Source organism: Sylvia atricapilla, chromosome 26 (assembly GCF_009819655.1).
Source record: "Sylvia atricapilla isolate bSylAtr1 chromosome 26, bSylAtr1.pri, whole genome shotgun sequence".
NCBI lineage: Eukaryota > Metazoa > Chordata > Aves > Passeriformes > Sylviidae > Sylvia > Sylvia atricapilla.
In genome coordinates this window covers 788,455-809,828 of record NC_089165.1, presented here as the reverse complement: position 1 = coordinate 809,828, position 21,374 = coordinate 788,455, and the positions used below count along the sequence as shown (strand labels likewise).

Below are 21,374 nucleotides of genomic sequence, written 5' to 3'. Positions count from 1 at the left end.
CCGGGGAAGGGCAACAGTAGCCACACTAAGGGGCTCTGGGGTGGTGTCAGACACATTCTAAAACCAGCATGGTCACTTTATACATAACCACGGGAATCACCGACTGACCTGGCCTGACCCTAGGTGTCCCAGGGTCACTGCCTGCATGGCCAAACACCACTATCATGACAGAATCTGTGTATCTGCATCATGTGGCACAGCTTTGCCTGGGCCAGAAAGCACCATGGAGTTTTTTCCTGCTTACTTCTGGGAATCAGGTTGTTTATTGGGTCAGTGAGGGCTGTCTGCCAATAGGGCAGTAAACCCTCAAGGATTTAAGGTATTCCCAGTCCTGTTCACACTAATGCCACCCTGCCAAAGATGCAGCAACCACTGGCACCAGCACACAACCAAAGCACAGGAGTACCAGACAATCCTTCAGGCAGCCACTGTAATTATTGATGCTGCCTGAAGGACTGGAAACACCATGGTATTATCTCATCTCTCACAACTGACCCTCCATCAAACCCACAGCAGTTGGTCACAGGCAGCATCAAGCAGCAAACTCCATCATTCCCTGGCCCAAGAGCCAGGGAGCCAGGCAGAACCCCAGATCAAGCAAAGCATACGCCTGGGGCAACCCCTAGCCTCCAGCTCCAGCAGTGACTCCAGCACTTGGCTACGCTGCTGTCTGCTAACCCCACTGGGATGGCCTGAGGGAACTGCCAGGGATTCCAAAGATGGGAGTGATGGACAACTCCAAGCTCCTACAGACAGGTTGAATCCCTACTTCTGCTCCAGTATTTGGGCGCTGAACTAGTCTCCTCCTCAGGGCATGGGTGGATGTTTAGAGGCTGTTACACAAGCTGACAACCTACAGCCTGGCCTAAGAAGTGAGACAGCTGTGAGGCCAGAGCCTTACAAAACTATTTCCCACCCTGGCTTCCCTCTTTCTCACCACAATGGCAGCACTACCAAAACCCCAGGAGAGCTGCTCCCTTGAACTCCTGTGGGCCTCATTAGGGATTTCCCACTCCATCCTCCATCTCTGCCCCTCCCAACAGCATGAGCAAGCCCAGGTTTCACCTACGTGTCATCCGTGTCTATGGACTCCCCCCGGGCAGCCCCTCCCTGGATGGATTCCATGGCTGTGGAGTACAGGGCCTTCTGCCCCATGGGACGCTTCTCATCCGACGTGCTGTGGGCTCCCTCTGACAGCTGCTCCCGTTCATGCTGGTCTATGTTATGAACCCCAAGCAGGAGGCTGTAGTCCATGATTTTAAAACTTTCCAATACCTACAGGTTAGTATTGAGTTCAAGAACAAAGACAAAATATCAAGCCAGCAGCAGAAATACAGACCCTGAAGCATGGAATCAAAGCAATCAAAGCAAAGCATCCCATCCACATCCCCACTTTTGACAGAGCCTGAAAGTTTCTGAACCAACAGTCACCTCTGGGTTTGACTGCACAGAGTTTGGCCATCCCACAATCACACCAAAGGCCTGAAGGCTTGCAAACACCATTGTATCTGCAACACAGCGATTGGGAAAATGCTCCAGCAGAGCAGCTACAAGTGAGCAGTGCCAAAGTGTGATACACCAGGCAAAGGAGCACAGCCTCAGTCCTCAGAAGTTGCTATGAGATCCAACTCTACTGCTTGGCTTTCAGGGAAAAGGGCAAGAGAAAGGATGGATCCTATGCTGGGATCAGCAGATTAGCAAGGTTCTCAATTGAAAATTGCTCTTCCTCATGCTCGAGTGGCACAGAGGTTCCTTACCCTGTCCCCGAGCTGCCCCCTCCTTACCAGACAGTCTCGTTGCAATGTCTTCACCAAAGCACTGAAGGTGTCAGCATCCAACATCAGGCCCTCGGGCATGTCTTGGATGAAGTCCAGATCTTTGTACGTAGGGCTGGACTTTTCTTTTTCCTTCTTGGATGCTCGACGTTTGTAGGTTGAACCTTTGAGGTCAAATTTCAGGTGCATTTTCACTACTCGAGGCAGGATGTTGTTCATTACAACCACGCGGATGTTTTTGCCCCCGGACTGCACACAGTACAGTCCATAGAACTTGGGCAGCAGTGTCCGGGGGTTCTGGTTCAGATTCTGCAGCAAGGGTGGAAAAAATCATGGAGAAAGGTCATTTGAGCAGAAAATTCCTGCTGTTTTCACCACAAAGCACATCAACAGTTGGACAAGGGATCCTTTGCTGAGAGGTTCTCTCAACTTAACAGCAGCTCACTGTACGCATTTGACAAAGTCCTGCATTTCAGTGGCATTAGGACCTGAAAATACAGGGACTGAGATGTTCACCACTCCCTGGGCAAATAACCAAGTCCGGAAATCCCCTGCTTTCCCCAAGTACAGCAGCTAAAAAAAAGGAAACCAAACTGGGAAAGAAATAAATACAATAAGTGGGAACTTCAAGCTTAAAAATAACAGCTCTCTTTATCTCTCCACAAGTGTCAGAATCAAGAGCCATTCTCTGGCCCAGAATAAACCAGGACAAGGTTATTTTTTAAACAAAACAACATAAATGTTCTCCTCCTGTTGCAGAGTTGCTTTATGAAGCAGTCAACCAGAGAGCACAGATATCCTGTTTTGCTGTCATCTCCTTTTTTTAGGCAGCAGAATAATTAGGAATGACATGACAGGCAGGATTTGCTTGTTCAGCTTTGGGTACATTTGAGAAGGAAACAGAACTTCTCTGCACGCTGTGGCAGGAAGGACAGACCTGACAGGTTCTGACAGACAGCAGAAACGTGACTGTATTAAAATTTCACTCCCCTCAGCTCACCCACCTGTGCGCAGCAGTGAGCCCTCTTGGAGAGTGCCAAAAGTAACAGAGGCAGGTAAATGCAAACGGCTTTAAAGTAACTCAGGATGAAACCACCCTGCTTCCTTTCCCTGACTCCTTTGATATGGGTGGTTTCCCAGGAGCAGCAGGGGGATCAGGCGTAGCACCACAGAACCCACAGACAGTGGAAAGCTGCAACAGGTTGCTCAGAACTCTGCATCAGACAGGTAAGCTCAGTTTAATTCACTGACTGACGATGATTAACAGTGCAACTCCATTCCCACTCCAAACCTCGCACCTGATTTACCACACACATTAGGCAACAGGCAGTGCTTTCCAAGAAAACTCATTCTGTCCAGGAATGTGAGTGTCACCTGCAAAAGCAAGTGATTCACAGAATCTCAGGATGGTTTGGATTGGAAAGGACTGCAAAGACCATTTGCTTTCACCCCCTGCCATGGACAGGGACACCTTCTGCTGTCCCAGGCTGCTCCAAGACCTGTCCAACCTGGCTTGGAACACTCCCAGGGATGAGGCAGCCACAGCTCCTCTGAGCAACCTGTGCCCCACTTTCACAGGGAAGAATTTCTTCCTGGCCTGGCTGTCACTAACACACAGACATCCCATAACCTGCCTCTCTTGGGTACATTTTCCCCAGTAAATATTGAGCAACGAAAGGATTTTCACAGAACCAGTGTAGGATCACACAAACCCACTACACCAGGCACACAGATGGGGCACCAGCATTGCTTCTCATCACAGCTTCCTTGGCATCTTCACAACAAACAAATCCCTGGTCATTATAACAATATCAAGAGTTCTCATCCATAAAGCTGGAGCCTCCAGCACAGCTGTGCAGGGACCAGCTCCTGGTTTTTACACCAAAACAGGAGGTTTGGGTCCAATTTACTTGACCCAATGCAAATCTCTGGGTCTCAATATCCTGCCTTGCCAGACTGGTGTGCAAAGTGGCTGGTACCATGGGGACCAGTGCAATGGCTGTCCATGGAACAGGACAATCTCAAATGTCCCTGTGCAAGGAACAGAACAATCCTCAGAATAATGGTCAAACAGCAGAAATAGGAGAGATTCAGGGACAGCAGTGCTTTCCCCACAAAACAAAAGTGGTTGTGTTATTGCCTGGAGAAAAGAAGGCTCAGGGAGGACCTTTTGGAGCTCTACACAAATCCCTGACAGGAGGGTGCAGCCAGGTGGGGGTCAGGCTCTGCTTTCAAGGAGCAAGGGACAGGATGAGAGGAAATAGCCTCAGGTTGTGCCAGGGGAGGTTTAGGTTGGCTATTAGGGGAAATTTCTTCATGGAAAGGGTTGTAAAGCATTAGAACAAGCTGTTCAGGGCAGTGGTGGAGTCACCATTCCTGGAAGGATTCAAATAATGTGTGGCTGTGGCCCTTGAAGACAAGTTTTAGTTGTGACCATCATGGTGCTGAGCTGAAGGTTGGACCTGATGATCTTGGTGGTCATTTCCAACCTTAAGAGTTTTACCATGCTATGATTGCAATCAGCAGCCACCCCCAAATGCAGGCTCGTGCAAATACATGCTGCCAAGTGAAGAGGAATGAACTAGTTCTGGGAAAAGAACACTCAGAAACACACATCTGGGAAGCCATTCTGAGGCCAAAACAGGCCTACAAACTATGGCACAATTGTATGTCTCATGTTTACCCACAGAGTTTGCAAATAATCAGTAGGATTTGTGCTTCTGGGACTGCTTCATGACATGCTGAACACTGTCCCTGGCATGGGAGCAGGCCACAAGACACTCAGGTGACAGGCCAGAAGACACCCAGGCGGAGGACGTGCCCTGTGAGATCCTCTGCCATGATAAAGGGGAGCTGGGTCCGAGGTCCTGAGTGATACATACCATGTAGTATCCAGGAAGGAGCTTCTGCAGGAATTCAGCTTCCTTGTGCATCACAGTTTTTATGATGAATTCATCGTCGCTGGTGACATAGAAGAGGGAGCCGCTGGCCCCGGGGTTGGACAACTCGATCAGAGGCTCGTTACATAATGAATACTGGTGAGAAAAAGTAAAAAAAGGTGATGTTTTATCCCCCATTTATTGCAGATTTGAGATCTATGCCCTCAAGGCCTTCCCCATAATGTCGTCACCCAGGGAGATTAAGAGGTAGCAAAGCTCAAGTGAGAACTATTTTCATTATGGGTTAGGTCTAGCAGCCAGACTGATGGACAATTTATAATTAGAGGCTAAAATTCCAGTTCAGGGCATCCCAACTGTTCAGTATCCAACTAGTCATCTGCTTTCAGGAACATCCAGCCTTCGTAATGACATCTTATCTGTCCCCATTGTGCCTGCATGCACGTATTGCATTCAGCTCTTTGAGCACAGCCCAGCACACACTGATGGACACAGAGGATTTCAGGAGACACCACAGTCTGCTCAGGGAACCACGTATCACTATGCTGGAGGGAACACAATGCACTGGCTGTTCTCAGCAGCCTCCCCTGGCCTTGTGCTCCCCTGTTCCCTGCAAAAGCCAGTGCCTGATTTCCAGCCAAACAGAATGGTTTGGGCTGGAAACGACCTTAAAGCTCATCTCATCCCGTACATGGGCAGGGACACCTTCCACTAGACTAGTTTGTTCCAAGCTCCATCCAACCTGGCTGTATTTTCACAGCCACACTTCATGTGCTGAAAACACATGACAAGTCTTATGCCAGGTGTGCAATCAAAAGGGATAAGCCCTGCTCAAGCACAGCAAAAAAGTTCTGCATTGGGGCCTGCACTGGGGGAACATGTCTGGTCATAAGGATGCAAACAGCAGGACTTGCCCAGCAGCAAAGGAACAAAAAAAAAAAAAAAGAGAGAAAGCAAAGCATGCAGATGCACTTTTTAGTTCAGTGCCCACCCAGGTTCTGCAGAGGTCAGGTGGGGTCAGGGCAGGATCACAGAACTGCCCAGTGAGAGGTGAGATGCGGAGAGTCAGGTGGGGCACGGAAGGGAGGTGATCAGAACAATAAATGCGCATCATTATGTAATGAAAACAGCTTTCAGCTCTGCACAGATTAACAATCCCAGACTTGATCAAGTTAATCATCTCAGGCATAATTAAAAGCATTTGCTGCTGTGGTAGGCAAGAGACTATCAGGAGAAGCAGAAACAACATATCAGAGCCATTACCTTTGCAACTGAGGCAAACTCCTTGCCTGTCCTCAGTTCTGAACACTTATCCATCAGGCAGCACTGCCTTGGCTGGCTAACAGGAGGGGGGGTCCCTGTTACCCTCCCACCAGGCACTAGCACAGGTTTGTTTCACTGGCAGGTGTTTAGCTGTGATCACCCCCATCTACAGGTGAAGTCACAAAAAAAGGGCTGTTCCAAAAGGGGAGGGTGTGCACTCATGGATGTGTTTCCTTCCCCAGTTCACATAGAACAGGATGTCACATAAAGGCAAAGGCCCAAATTCATACGCAGTGCACTTGAAGCCCCAACAGCTTGTACTCCAAGGTATTTGAAAACCAGCCTTTCCAGTTCTGAGGGGATTTTGAAGCACAAGAACAAGCTGGAGTTTATTCTAAGATGATTAAAATAACTACACTCACATAGCTCTCCAGTGAATACACAAGAAAAAATTCCCATCTTTGTCCTTAGAGCCACAGGGGACATAACAGGGTCGCACCCAGCAGAACACAACTCCTTTGGCTTGTAAACACAACAAGTTGTTGTTACCACAAGGACCAGAGAGGGAAGCCCATTGCAGGGCTTACACAGCTCACACTGTGTTCAGGTCATGGCCTCCCTCCAGTACAGGCCAGCAGCTGCCATTCAGCAAACTCAGACTTGGAATCATGGAATGTTTTGGATTGGAAGAGATCTTAAAGCCCATCTCATTCCACCCCCTGCCATGGGCGGGACACCTTCCACTATACCAGGGTGCCCCGAGTCTCATCCAACCTGTCCTGGAACACTCCCAGGGATAGGGCAGCCACAGCTGCTCTGGGCAGCCTGTGCCAGGGCCTCTCCACCCTCATGGTTAAGGCAAATAAAGGAGGAAAAGACAGAGAAATCTGAAAATATATCCATACCAAATAATCATCTGGACGAATCCCAAAGAGCTCTCGGAAGTAGCGGAAAGCCACTGGGGCATAGGTCTTGAACCTGAAGTCAGCGTAGTGATGAGCCGGGGTGAGGTTACTGCCTTCACTGCACAGAACACACACATGGGCAGGGCTGTTACCATTCACCAGACATGGACAGTCACACCAAAGCTACTGTGTACTTCAGATGCACTGAGTCTTGCAAAAAGACATCTTAAGAATAACAAACACCACCTTTCTTCTGTGGTAGGAAAAAGGTTTCAAACTATCTGCCAAAATCTATTTCCAGAGATTAAAGGAACAACCACTTGCCAAGCAGAATATATTTACACAGAGAATGCAACTTTTATGAGCTTTGTTTATTCACAATTGGAGAGCTCCCAGAAGGAATTTCTTCTGACTTAAACACGGTATGATTTTCTGGAAGAAACTCTAGATGGACAGCTAGAAAGACAAGCATGTAGGAAGGATAACAAAGTGTAGTGTATAGTACTGCATCTTCCACTGTGCTTCCCTGCAGGCCAGTGCACTGCAGATTCCAACACTTCCCACTGTTCTGTTTGTACATCACGGAGCAGATTTAAAACATTCATAGCATGCAACTCTGATCTAAAGACAGATGGAAGCTCTCCTGAAAAGAGAGCTCAGTAAGAGGAAAAGAAAATAAGTAATTAATGCATTCATTCTTTTCCCCTTCTCCTTTACCTTGGGAAAAAAATGCTCTCCACCACGTAGAAGTCCTGCATTAGGACATCTCTCTCTGGTTTGGAGCTCAGATTGCCCACAGTATATCCAATCCCCAGCTGGATGGCCCCCTTCAGAGTGGATGAGGTGGTCTGGTAAAAGGAAAAGAGCAGTCAGTGACCATTTGGCAGCAGATGTACCCCCACAATAACATCCCCTGCATTACAACATAGTCATGTCTATGACTTTTGTGGGGTCATCTCAGACATCACACACTGCTGACCAAGTTTACTCAGGTGCTGAGATGAATTAGGGCTTCAGATTTGCTGTCTGCAGGATTGTGCTGTCCAAGAATGCTACATAAAAATCTCAACCAGATTAATAACTACTGGGCCATAACTTCTCTCAGCTCATCACTCACACTTGGGTGCCATCTCCCACTCCCCAAAACCAAACCTTTTTGTAGGTGGTTTCCCCAGAAGCATCCACGCTTCGATGGCCAATCTTCTTTCCTTGGCCTGGCTGTCCTGGCACTGATGGACCCTGCAAGGAGAGCACAAGGACAGTCAGGGCACAGGCTGAGCTGCCATCAGGTGAAATGGAAGCTCTTTGAATTATACTTCCACCCCTCAAGATGAGTTAGAATAGCAACACTCCACCTGACACCCCCTCTGCTCACTGGCAGAGCCAGCCCTCAGTAAAGATGTCCAGCTTTGAAAAGATCCAGTTGCCAAGATTCCCTCGGTGCCTGACTGTGGTTTCCCATTGATTTAAAACAGTGATGTATTAAATCAAACAGCCACAGAGATTTATTCTTAAAATCCCTTGCCCTCCAGAGTCACACTGACACCTTGGGTTTGGCTGGAGAGATGCCAGCTGAGGGGGACAGCTCAGCCCCACTCACACTGAGATAATCCATTTAAGCAAGATCTCATCTGTTTACAGTTCCAAAGCTGAGCCCACATAGGATGAGCCACAGCAACATCTTTTCCACAAGTTTTGAAGTTTGCAGAAATGATATAGACTGCCAGCAGTTCAGGGTGACAACAAACCTGCTCCTGTCCCCTCCTCCTCTCCCACCTCTGCATCTGCCTAGGCCTTTCTTTGCAAACCCAGAAGGTAGCAGGTTGTGGCCGCTCCTTTAACAGCCTGTAACCAGGTGTTGGGAAGTTCCCTGCAGCTCCTTTTGCAGCCCTAGGGACTCTACTGCACCACCAGCCAACACTCCACCCACACCCAAGCTCTCTGCCAGTTGATCCCCATGGATCCTGGAGCCCCCAGACAGCTAGAAATGCTGGTGAGAGACCAGCACCATTTCAGGGTTTGCTACATTGCAGAACAGCTTTGGATGTTCCTTTGAGCAGCATGCAGAGAGATCCAAGGTCACTTCCCAAGTGACACTGCTCTATCCCTGTCACACTTGAGTGCTGCACAGACACAGGTCCGAACCAATGGCTCCAGCAGACAATGGATAATTTTGCTCAGACTAAGAAGTTCTTTGTACTTTAGCTTTTGATCAAGAGCTTGCAGTTATTTCTGGTCAGTCTGCTTGTACTTCTTGTACTAAGGGGCAGTTCATCGTCAAAAATCCCATTTCTTACCCTACTTTATTAGCAGGGACAACCTTGTTTCTGAGCACTCCTCCTCCAGCAGTTATGAGCAGCAGCAAAGCTCAGCCTCTCCTTCTACTAACACGTTGGATCTTACTCTGTTCAAGTCCAAGCTGTGCTGTCCTGCCTTGCCAATGGCTCACCATCATCCTCCCAACCAGAGGAGCAGGCACAAGCACAGGGAAGGGACTGCCATTCTAGGAACTGCAGTGACAAGTCTCTTCCAGTCTCTTGCTATGCCTGTGGCTGTTTCCAGGGCAAGCAAAAGTGGCCCAATTTCTGCACTGGACAATGCAACCAACTTCCACAGAAGCTGCACTTCCCACTATGTATGTTCCGGTACAAAAGAATCAAGTGCTGCATTCCAAGGTATTTTATGGGAAGATTTTTCTGTTCATGTATACAAATGCTCATCATCCCAGGTGAAGAATGGGAAGGGGCATATAAAAATTTTTGATCAAACAAAAATAATTTGAAGATGATGCCCTAAGCCATGAGTTTGGGTGTCAGTGAACAGCTTTCAGGCACAGTCTCCTACTAGATTTCCTGCTGCCAGCTGTGAAGAGTTTTGCTCCAGAAAGTAACAGTGACTCAGAACCTGTGACCTGGAATATCTACATGAGAAGATGAGTCCCTGGAGATGTTCCCCTGTTTTAGGGCTTCACTAATCAGCCTCCCTGACTTGTTCCCATCAGTGGGTAAGACCCACCAGAGAGGCCTAGAGATGCCAAATATGTGCATTCTCCAGTTACCACCTCCAGGTGCTGGTGTGGATGATGGGCACAATCCCCCCACAGTCCTTCTGTGGCTGCAATGATACCAATGAAGGGACCCCAGACACCTGCTAACTAATTTTATTTCTCCCAAATAACAGATATCAATCTTGTAATAATCTCTAAAGCATTTTGAAGTGTGGTTTGGCTCAAAAAATGCAGGCAGAAGAGTTTCCTAGAGTTCTGTGTTCTCATTTCTCAACACAGGATTGTCAAATCCAGCTTTACACATCTCACCTCAGTGATGGCTGTCTTCCTTGGGCCCAGACCTGCAGACAAAAGGGAACAGCATCAGGAAAAGTAGGGACATCAAATAAAAATCCCCAACCCAACCACCAAAACTCAGAAAACAGCTCAATGCTGTACTTTTCAATTACAGCAGCCAGCCTTTAGAGCAGCTGGTTCTACTCAGTTTTCAGCTTCACTAGTGCAGGAATCTGATGGTACGGGTGTCACTCGAACAATTTCATATTCAGAAGCACAAAAGTGGACATTTTTTTCCCAGCAAAGTATTTCCTAAAAGCTTCAGCAGAGAGGTCTTGCAAATCCCTGCTGCCCCATTAAGCAATGGGTCCACATTACACTGAAGAGTTGGCTCCACACAGAAACCCAGACAGACACTCTTGAAGCTGTTTTCCAGTCACTCAGAAGGCACTTGACAAACTATATTGATAATTGAATATATTTATAGAATCTTATGTCCAAATATATCACACAAATGAATACATCATTTATCTTTATCACTGTCTCAGGAGAAGCCACTGCTGCTCCATTACAGCCAACAGTGGAAATCAGGGTTTTGCCTCAAGCTTTTAGGTATATAATCAGAGCTGGAAACACAAGCCCAAACCCTCTGACATGATGCCATCTCCCATTTCCTAGCTTGAGTTTGTTTTTCTGAGTTTTCCCAAACCCAAGTTTGCAAGAAGCTCCTTCATTTCAGACAGCAGGATGCACAGGCTCCTGTGTGGAACGCGAGACCATGAGATCCAGCTGGCTCCCAAGAGCTATCCTGAAGGATCAAGAGCTGCTGAAGGGGAGCTCCCCACACTACCCCAGCAGTCCCCAGCACCTCTGTGTGCACAGGCCAGTTCTCATGGAGGAGTCCCCTACACAGAACACAAAGGGGACAGGTTTAAGGCCTTACTTCCAGCTGTGAGTCTGCCACTCCCTGCTCCTGTCCTACAGCATTCCTACAGGCACAGATCCTTATCAACACATAAACCTTCAGAAAGGGCTTAATTTTGCAAGAGACCATCAAGTGCAAATTTGAGTTCATTTGCACTTGAACTAGGGGGTGATCTTCTCGGGGGGGGGGGGGGGGGGGGGGGGGGGGCCGGGCCGGGAAAGTGGATGTCCTCTGTCCCTCCTGGCTGGAGAGCAGGAAAAGGCCCAGAGCACCCAATCGAACTTCTGCTCCTTCAGTAACTCCCCCACTTGGCGAAGGAAGAAGTTCAACGTGTTTTGGGGTTAAATTTCTTCCTTTTTTTATTTATGGATTTTTTTCCCATGACTTGCTAGGAGACTAACTGCTGGGTTACTTGTGGGTGCTTGACTGAAACAGAAGTGGCCAAAAGTGGGGAGAGGAGTGTACCATGTCTCTGGGAGTTTCCCTGGGAGGGGGCAGGTAAAGGACAGGGGTGGGGGCAGCAGCAGGCAGTCTCTCACTCTCAGCATCAGAAGGAGGACGGCCAAGCTGTTTCGTACCACAGGAGGGGACTTCACTGTCACCACCAAGTCCGGTCTTAGGACATCTACCACCATCTGCTTGTGTGCCCAGGAATTCTGAGCTCTCCTCCTCCTGCCCTGCTGGAGCTGGGACAGCCCTGTCCTGCCGCCGCTTCTTTCAAACATCTGAACACACCAAATGAACACTGCTGAGTCTTCTTGCTACGCTGTAGCCCCGGCATCTCCTGCCCTTCCCACTCCCACGGAGGAGCTGCTGCTACATCTCCATTCACCAGCCGGGATGAGGATACTCATTCCTGCTGTTCCAGCTTGGTGCTCCTCAGAGTCCTGCAGGGGCACCAAGATCAGACTGCCCCAGGCTTTGGGCAGCAAAGCCCCTCGAGGTTCCTGGTTCTGTTTTGTTGTTAATACTGTAGTTATTGTTCTGTTTGCCTTGTTATACATACTAGCAAAGAACTGTTACTCCTATCCCCATACCTTTGCCTGAGAGTCCCTTAATTTCAAAACTATAATAAATCAGAAGGAGGGGGTTTACATTCTCCTTTCCAAGGGAAGCTCTAGCAGACACCTGTCTTCCAAACTAAGGCATTTGCCCATAGTACCTGTTGACTCCTTCAAAGAGAAGCAGTGATGCCACTCCAGGGCTTGGTTCAGAAGGAGCCTGAGCAAGTACCTGGGCATCAGGACCTGAAGAAGCTCCAAGAGAGCTGGAAAGGTACTTTGGACCAGGGCCTGGAGGGACAGAACAAGGGAGAATGGCTTCCCACTGCCATAGGGCAGGTTTGGATGGGATATTGCAAAGAAGTTCTCCCCTGTGAGGATGGTGAGGCCCCAGCACAGGTTGCCCAGAGCAGCTGTGGCTGCCCCTGGATCCCTGGAAGTGTCCAAGGCCAGGCTGGACAGGGCTTGGAGCAACCTGAGATAGTGGAAGGTGTCCCTGCCCTGTCCACCTGCAGGGGGTGGAACTTTAAGGTCCCTTCCAACCCAAAACATTCCAAGATTCCATAATAATGGGATGACAACACCAGAGAAGTGTGTGACTCAGTCACATTTCAGAAAATATTTCAGACTCTGGAAAGCAAATAAACAACAAGCTCGACAAAAAAACCTTGGTGATCACAGGGGAGATGAAGCTGCTTTGACTCAGAATTGCTGCAGGTATCTCAGCATCCTGATCTCCACAAATCGGGCAGTCTCCCATGGTAAACAGGTCTTGGCACATGACATTTTGAGCTGTCTGCAGAGCAGCCCTGGGCCTGCAGCCCGGGGCAGAGACAGGGTGGCAGAGGAGAGTGACTTCTTGTTATTCTATTCTAAACAGTGCCCAACTCCTGCCTCAGGAACAGTCACTGAAATGCCACTCCCTGTGTCACACAATCCCATTGCAGACAGAGGGAAGTGAGCAGAGTGGGAACCTGAGGGGTGCAGAGTATCTCCCCTGTGTCATGCACTCAGGCCAGGTCCCCTCAGGTGAAGGGGGCAGGTGACACACAGCATGAGTGACATGAACCCTGTCACTCCTCCAGCTCTCAGATGGCAGCAGCACATGACTCAGGACCACTGTGAGCTCAAACTGTCCTGAAAATATTAGTTCTTTGTCCTAAGCCAACACAATTTTGTGATCATTGAACAAAACACCCTGCAATGGCCCAGAAAGCAGGAAATAAAGCTCTGAGTGAGCATTAGGCTAATGAACTTCCAGAGCACAAACTGAAGCAGCACTTCCAGGCCATGGGGGAATCCAAAGAAGCTAATGCTGCTGCAGATTGAGCACTGGAAATCCCTGGGAACACAGTGCAGCTGAGAGCCCTGGGCCAGGGAATGTGCTCCCCCTGCACGGCTGCCACTGCTCTCCTGCTGCACTAATCTCATTTCTGCACTTTGTCACAATTCCAGAGCAGGAGATTATCTTTAATTTTGTGATAATTACCACAAGCCACTTTCATTCCCAGCTTTTAAAGTGTCTGCTGTTGTACACGTACCAAATGTGGAATCAACACCAACCGTCCGCACCAAGGAAAGGTATCAGAGGCAAGGAACCAGAGATCTCTGGAAGAAATGATGCCTGATGTGGGCAGGAGCAACCCCAGCAAAACTTCCCCCTGCCCCCACCACTAATAAAAAGTAATCAGCTTTATAAAATCAACTTGTCTTGTCATAAAACATAAAAATCTTCCCGTGGCTCCTCTGTGCACGGCCCAGGCTGTGCTCAGCTTAAACAAGGTGACAGATGGTCTGGCAAAATCTGATTTAACTCCAGCTCCAGGGGTTATTGAGCCACGAGGCAGCACCGGGGTTTGTGGGAGTGGGAGCACTGCTGCGAGAAGTTTCAACATTTAACAAGCTAATTGAAATGATTCTTATCCTATTAGGTGTGGCTTACTCAGAAAGGTTGTGCTCAGAAATGTGATGAGTGGCTCTGGAGAGGAAATCCCAAGATGAAACCCCAACTTTCTGCCCTGCTCCAGTCTGTGCCTGGGCTCCGCCAGGCACTTTATGCATGCTTGACCTGCTGCCTTCAGTTCTGTTCTCATCTGTGCATGGCTCTGAGTGACCCTGTCCCAGTGCTTGAACTTCTATGGAGCCTGTGAAATAAACACTTCAGTGGTGGCATTCAGCCATTCCCACCTCAGACTTGTGTTTTTTCCATAGTCACAATCACGTTGGCCATCTCCACCACGAAGTTGATTCCCTGCAGGACAGGCAGGAATTTCCTCCTGGAAAGCCTCTGCACAGGAAAGGGCTCAAGTTTCAGCTCTACCAGCCAGAGGTGAAAAACCCCCACAAGGTAAGGGTGGAGAGGCCCTGGCATAGGTTGCCCAGAGAAGCTGTGGCTGCCCCATCCCTGGAAGTGTTCCAGGCCAGGTTGGCTGAGGCTTGGACCCGGTCTAGCGGAAGGGAGTCCCTTCCACTCCCTCCGAACTAGCTGAGGCAGGTTTACTTGCCAAACCCCTTCATCATCAAAACAGGCATTAGAGGCTTCTATCCACCAGAAAGTAATTTCTTAAAAGGTTTACAAAAATCCAGCAGAAGCCTAATTTAAGATCACAGAAACATTGAATATCCTGAGTAGGAAGGCACTCACAAGGAGCACTGAGTCCAAGTCCTGGCCCTGCACAGACACCCCAACAATCCCACCCTGAGCATCCCTGAGAGCCTTGTCCAAACCCTCCTGGAGCTCTGGCACCTTGGGGCTGGGACCATTCCCTGGGGAGCCTGGGCAGTGCCCACATGATCTAATAACTAAGTTTTCTTTATAAGACAGGTCTATACACACAGACATACATTTATAAATTTTAACTGTTTGATGCTTTATGATGCCCTAGAAGTCAAAACAAATCTGAATAACCAGTGCATTCCCTTCTCTGATCAGAAATGTTGCTGCTGCCTCTTTACTAAAAGCTTCACTTTATTTAAGGGTTTATAAGAATATACAACGTGACTGGAACTAAAAATACATGAAAATATAAATGCCATGTAAGTTCCTTGGCTGGAGGCAGCAACAGCATGACTCCTCCAGAAATCCAGCACACCAGAGACCTGCAGTTTGCCACTTGCACCCAGCCTGGTCTAGTGGAAGGTGTCCCTGCCCATGGCAGGGGGATGGAACTGGCAGAGCTTTCAAGTCTCTTTCAACCCAAACCATTCTGTGATTCTATGAAATGTTGACAAGTTACAGACACCCCAAAGGAGGGTGTCTATCTCATTTTTCACTTTCTCCATTGAGAACAAGACAATGTGACACACCTGAGCAGCACATTTGGACAATAACAGGATGTGGAGACTGTAACCAGGACAGGATTCCCGGTTAAATCAGACCCCTAACATAGACTCGCTCAGTCAATGCCTTACAAGCAAAGGCAGAAACAAGAATGCCAAGACAGGAGCTGTGGAAGTTAAAGTCCCTACATGTGGTATATATGGTATATAGTCATCATATGGTATAAGTATATGGTATAAAGCCATTCATGCTTAAGAATTAGAAGTTTCCAGGAATTGTGCCGCCTCTGCCAGTAACAGGGGAAGAGACTCATTTACAATAGAAAGAAGGGTGGCACCAGGAGGAGATGAGACTGATATGTATCTAATCTACATTGTCAAGGGTGTGCATCCCAAAACCAGGTTCTCCTAAATCGAATCAAGCTCTCATCCCTTCCCAGAAAATCCTTCAGCAGACTGGCAGCAAGGAAAAGGGGCTACATGAATATGCAAGAAGAACAAGAGACAAAGAGAATGAGGCAACCCCTGTCCAGCCAAAAAACTGTATACAACAGGACCCTGCAAAGGCAGAAATTGTGAACAGAGGAGGGTTTGGTGCAATAGAGGCTGGATCTAAGGTTCACCCAGTGCCGACCCTGGGCTTGGCACTGATCTTTGCTTGTGGCTTTCTTGGACTTTCATATTTAGATTTTTCAATAAATTCCTTTATTGATAAAATTGGCTAATCATTTATTACACTACACATGTACTGCTATCAAAAAACAGGCAGAAAGGATGGAAATGAAACACATCCATCAAAAGAGATGGCTGTTACTACCTGTAAGGGACTGCTGGTAAAAACAAATCAAAATTAAGGGGGCGTGGGGGAAGGTGATCCAGCAAATCATGGAATGGTTTGGGTTGGAAGGACCTTAAAGCTCATCTCATTCCACCCCCTGTCACGGGCAGGGACACCTTCCACTAGACCAGGGTGCCCTGAGCCCCACTCCTTGGACACTTCCCGGCAGCCACAGCTGCTCTGGGCACCCTGTGCCAGGGCCTCAGCAGGGAAGAATTTCTTTGCAATACCCCATCTAATCATGCCCTCTGACAGGACATTCCCCTTTTTCTGTCCCTCCAGGCCTTTGTCCAGAGTCCTACTCCAGTTCTCTTGTAAACCAGAAAACACCCCTGAGCTGGGAAGCAGCTCTGAGCCAGTGGCAGCCAGCTGGGCTTCCCAAAGAGCCAGCAGAAGCATCGGGCTGTGTTTCAAGGCACAGGCAAAAGCAATCCCTGAGTCTCTTCTCACACTCCACTAGTGTGGCTTCAGCTCCCAACACAGGGAGCAGCAGCACAGGCAGTCCCAGGAGGGAGAGGACACCACAAGGAGCAGCAGTTGGCTTAGCCACCCCCCAGGGAAGGCAGCTGAGTACAACCTGCCCTTCCCAGGCACATACTTCTGGTCACTAAACGTATTTTCTTCCCATAATTCAACACAATTCGATTCGCATGAAAATCATCAAGCAAGGCACAAAATTAAATTAAAATTTTGGGGGGTTTCCCCCTTAAATATGCCACCTCTTGGCAGAAAGAGCTGTAGCTGTTCCGCACTCTGGGCATGGATCACTCACTACTCCTGCCACCTGAGAGCTTGGAGAAATAATACAGAAACAAAGCAACTCGAGATAAATTCTGCTTATTCTGTAGAACCTACATAAAGCTTTACCATCTAAACATATCTATTTTTCCCTGGAGTACTGACTTTTGGTACTGACTTTCAGTACTTCCCTGCCTGACTGACTTTTGGGATCAACCACACAAAACTGGTGGTGGTCAAACCTTCTCTACTGCCTGGTTCACCCCATTATTCATCCGTGCTCAGGCAAGGCTGGCTCCACCCCTATGAGCAAGCATATAGGGGAGGAGAGACCTAGCTCTGATGCACCTGCAGCACAGGTAGTTCAACATTCCTCAGGACACTTTAGCCAGCATCTGAAGTCCAGCAGCTATTTGCAGCAGAAATGCTGGCAGCACCAGGCAGTATCCAAACTGGGCTACCAGGAGCAGCCAGATAAATAATCCTGTCTAATCCCACCCTGACCTCCTCCCTGCTCCTTCTTGTCACCCACATGGGCTCCATGCTTCGTTTGAAAAACACAGAAGCCACCTTCCCATAAAATGACATTTGCACAGGAGCATCTGCTGCCCCAACTCCATGTGCTGCACTCTTCCCATGGCCTTTGTCTTGTTTTTCTCAGCAGAAATGTTGGGGATGGGAACAGCAAGGCTTGTAAAAATAAATGGCTTGTACAAATGAAGGGAAGGAGATTAATGTACAGGCTGGGCCTTGGGGCACTGCTGTGGTACCTGCTGAGAGCAGTGACATAGCTGACCTCTCCTTTCCACCCCAGGCATGGACATGCTTTTCCATTAAATGGAGACAGACAGGCAGGCACAGGGAGCCTCAGTCCTGTCCCAGTCACCCCCTCAGGTTTCTGACCCCTAAACTCCAGAAGCTGCTCCCCTGCTGGCTCCCAGAGATGAGCACTGAACCTGTATTTTACAGCCCAGCTTGGCTGATCAAAGCAGTTTATGGAACATTGCCAGGGACTGCCAGAAAAGGATGTTCTGCAGTAAAGGCATCTACCAGCCTGGTTTATTTTTGGGTTTATGCAGAAACTCTTTCTGCCCTAAAAATAAATCCATTTATCCCAGCTCAAGAGGCAGGGCAGAAGCTGAAGATGCAAGCAGGGAGTTAACACATCCCTTCCTCATTGTCAGTTGCAGGTGCCACCACATCCGGGGTGCAGCATCCCGGGTGCAGCCCTCCTCAGGGAGCTGAGCCAGGACATCACCAAGCTGGAACATCTCCTTAACAACTCCCCGGAAAAGCACTTACAGCGCCAAAGCCCAATTACAGTGAGGAATGAGCAGGACAAGACCAGGGAAATGAAATTCAAAAAGAACTGATTTGTTTTCTTGTTTTGGATCAGCTGCATGTAGAAAAAGGACAATTTTGGAGTGCTGAGCCCAAAATGTGTGACACAGTGACAAAAAGCAAAACAAAAATCTCATCAAAAGCAGCACACAATAGCTGCCACCCAGCAGCGGAACAGGCTGCAGCCGCTCAGCTCAGTAATTATGCAATCCAGTGGGATGTTTGGGCAAACATCTGCTCCATGGGAAAGGTGCAGCCTTATCTGAACACCGTGTTCCTGCTCCCTTCCACACGCTGGTCACAGGAGGATTGTGGAGTGAAAGAACACACGCTCCCCAGCACGTCCCTCGCGGGCAGTGGGGGCAGGAAGGCGAGAGGCTCCCAAGGTCAGGCACCCAGCAGCGGTGCTGGAAATGCTGGCCTCTTCCCAGCTTCTGGCTTCTCTGTTTATTACAACCTGCAAGTCCAATCTGCCTACCAGCACTCACAATGAAGCTTGATCAGGATTAGAGACGGCAAACATGGAGCAGGAAATGTCATCTCTGCCTGACTGAGCCAGTTCTGTGCCTGTGAGGACACTCAAGCACAGAGGTGCTGCTTCAAATCCACGACGCCAATTTAGTGCAGGGCCATAAAAGGCTGAAGGACTTTGAAGCCACATTCCTCACAATCATCCCGAAGAGCCAAAGCAACACTTACCTGCCCTTACCTTTGTTCAAGGGTAGGATAAGCTTCAAATCCTCTACTAGCAGGTTCCAACCCACCGACTCTGCTCACTTGAGCATCTCCTGCCTGCCCAGAGCTGCGGTTTGGCAGCAAGAGGACAGAGAACCTCCTGCTGCCTTTCTGGTTGTGTTGCAAAACCACTGGAGACCTGAATGTAGCACATGACCCCAGGAAGTCCCTGGGACTCTGTTCTGTGCGTTCAGATGGAGTTTCCAGCTGCCACAAAGTCCCCAAAAGCTACTTCTCAAACCCAGGTCAGAGAAAGCACAAGGCAGTGAAGGAATTAACTTCCCTCCTTTATTGTCCAAACATCCTCATCCTCCTGCCTGCAGACTCCTCTGAGAAGCAGGATCCAGGACCTTTAACATGTCATACCTATGTGCAGGGAAGGAGGCTCACCTCCATCGTCCAATATGCTGCTCTTCCAGTGCAACTAATAAAGAGGGAGAAGCTTGACCTGACTCATCTGAGGTTATACCCTGCCTGCCACAGCCAGAACAGTTGTTCTGTCCCAGATACTCAGGGTTTCCATCGTGGCACAGCTCAGGGCTTTGGCTGCTTGGGGCTTAGCGTCAGCCCACAGCACCTTCCAACCAGGCAGTGATTAGTGTTGCTGGGGCCTCTTCACCAGTCAAGCTCCTTTTGGAACTCAATGGCTTTTGCAAGTGAGGACACTTGCAAAAGACAGGGAACTGCTAGCTGGAAAAAGGATATATTCACTGTGGTCAATCCCAAAATTTCTTATGCTGAGAAACGGCACAGGATATTGTGATAGACAGGACAAACCCCCTTTAAATAGAGCAGAAGGATGCCTTTGCACATCAGCTTGGCTCCCTTTCCAATGTTTCTTCTCTGGGTATCCTGCAAAGGATCTCAGCCTGTCGGGGGGGAGCCCTGGCAATGCAAAGGAACCATTCCAGCTGCTTGCAGGAGCATAGCAGATATCAAGAGAGTTGGATTGCAGGCTGCATGAGGCAATGACAAACTATTCCCCTGACTTTATCTCTCATCCCGGTCTCACAGAGGGTTTTGCACCTCTGATCTAGTAGGGAATGGCCAGCTAATTCCTAACTTCCACCATTTAAAAGTGTTTTCCTCAAACAAGACTGTCCCCTTGCTCACTCACCAGCAGGAATTATTCTAATATCTATCTAATTTAGTCTGAGAATACAAGAATGCAACCCATGAAAGACATCCACCATTTTCCGACATTCTAAAAAACATGCTGAAGTCCAGTTACTACAGTCAAAGAAGGTAGGGAAATCTACTTGAAGTTCCCCAATAACCACTTACCACAACACCAGGACATAGAGATGTCACCACAGTCAGCACAGCTTTAAACCCTTGGGATCCCAGCATCCCAACCAACAGCAGCCTCCAAAGGGAAAACAGCTGTTCTGTCTACAGGCCACCCTTCCCAAGACATCCCAAAGATGCACCTGGATTTTTACCTAGTGGGGCATTTCCTGATTTACTCTGTAGCCAAAGCTGCTTGGCTAAATCCTGTAAGATTTAATTCCACTCTGGCTAATGCCACCTGACAGATTTTCTGAGGGTACTCAAGCACTGGAGACTTGAAAAGGGATTTCAGAGCAAGGTTACGTACAACATGCGTCACTGGACATAAAGTCCTTGTACCCAGCCTGATGGGAGCAGCCAACAAACTCCTCCACCCAACACTTCCAGGTTGCCACAGGTGCTGCTGACAACACTGCAGTGTAGAGCTTTGCATCCCAAAGCTGAAGACAAGGCCTAGATGGGAAAGGAGGCAGGGACATCTCTAACTTCCAGCTGTCTCAAAAACAGACATCCAGGCAAAAGCATTAGATTGCATTTCCAGTTTTTAGAGTGTGAGTTTGTGATACAGGCCTCAAAGAGCACATCTTCTGCACAACTCAGACATGGTTTTCAAGTTGATCAGGTACCAATGAAAACACATAGTTAAGAAAATATGCTCAGAAAAGCAGAGCAGTGACACATCCTTGTTTGAGAAACCAAAGATTTGACTTGATAATCTTGCAGGTCTTTTCCAGCCTTAATGGTTCCATGATTCTATGACCTACTTCTAAATAAACCTGGGTCTCTGCTGCTGTAAAAAGAAGAAATCCAAGCTCTCCAGGCTGCAGATATGGCTCATCTGAGCTGGTTTCTTGACCTCACTCAAAACTCAACTCTTCCAACTCTACTGCTTCCCATCAGCATGTCCTGTGCCTGCCTGGCAGCACCTCACCACCCTTGCTGCCTGTGCCTCTCCTACACCAACCATCCAGACCCCAAAGCACAAAAAAAGTGAGGGTTGGCCAGCTCTTCAGGACCAAACTCTGCTTAATCTATCCCAGCTACTGCAAATTCTTTCCTCAAGGTAGATCCAGATGGATCCTGGGCTGCATCAAAAGAATTGTG

The 21,374-nt window shown here is 48.5% G+C and overlaps 1 protein-coding gene across 8 annotated transcripts in view; it reads right to left on the bottom strand.

Moving 5' to 3' along the window:
- Nucleotides 1-21,374, bottom strand: part of PIP5K1C (phosphatidylinositol-4-phosphate 5-kinase type 1 gamma) — a 49,245-nt gene that overhangs the window by 12,236 nt on the left and 15,635 nt on the right. For all 8 annotated transcript variants that reach the window (XM_066336446.1, XM_066336440.1, XM_066336444.1 and 5 more), the window contains exons 2-8: nt 10,157-10,188; nt 7,993-8,079; nt 7,558-7,688; nt 6,841-6,958; nt 4,658-4,810; nt 1,785-2,084; nt 1,070-1,275 (exon numbers count right to left, since the gene is read on the bottom strand). In XM_066336446.1, the coding sequence (XP_066192543.1) occupies nt 1,070-1,275; nt 1,785-2,084; nt 4,658-4,810; nt 6,841-6,958; nt 7,558-7,688; nt 7,993-8,079; nt 10,157-10,188 (1,027 nt within the window). The remainder of the gene's footprint in view (nt 1-1,069; nt 1,276-1,784; nt 2,085-4,657; nt 4,811-6,840; nt 6,959-7,557; nt 7,689-7,992; nt 8,080-10,156; nt 10,189-21,374) is intronic.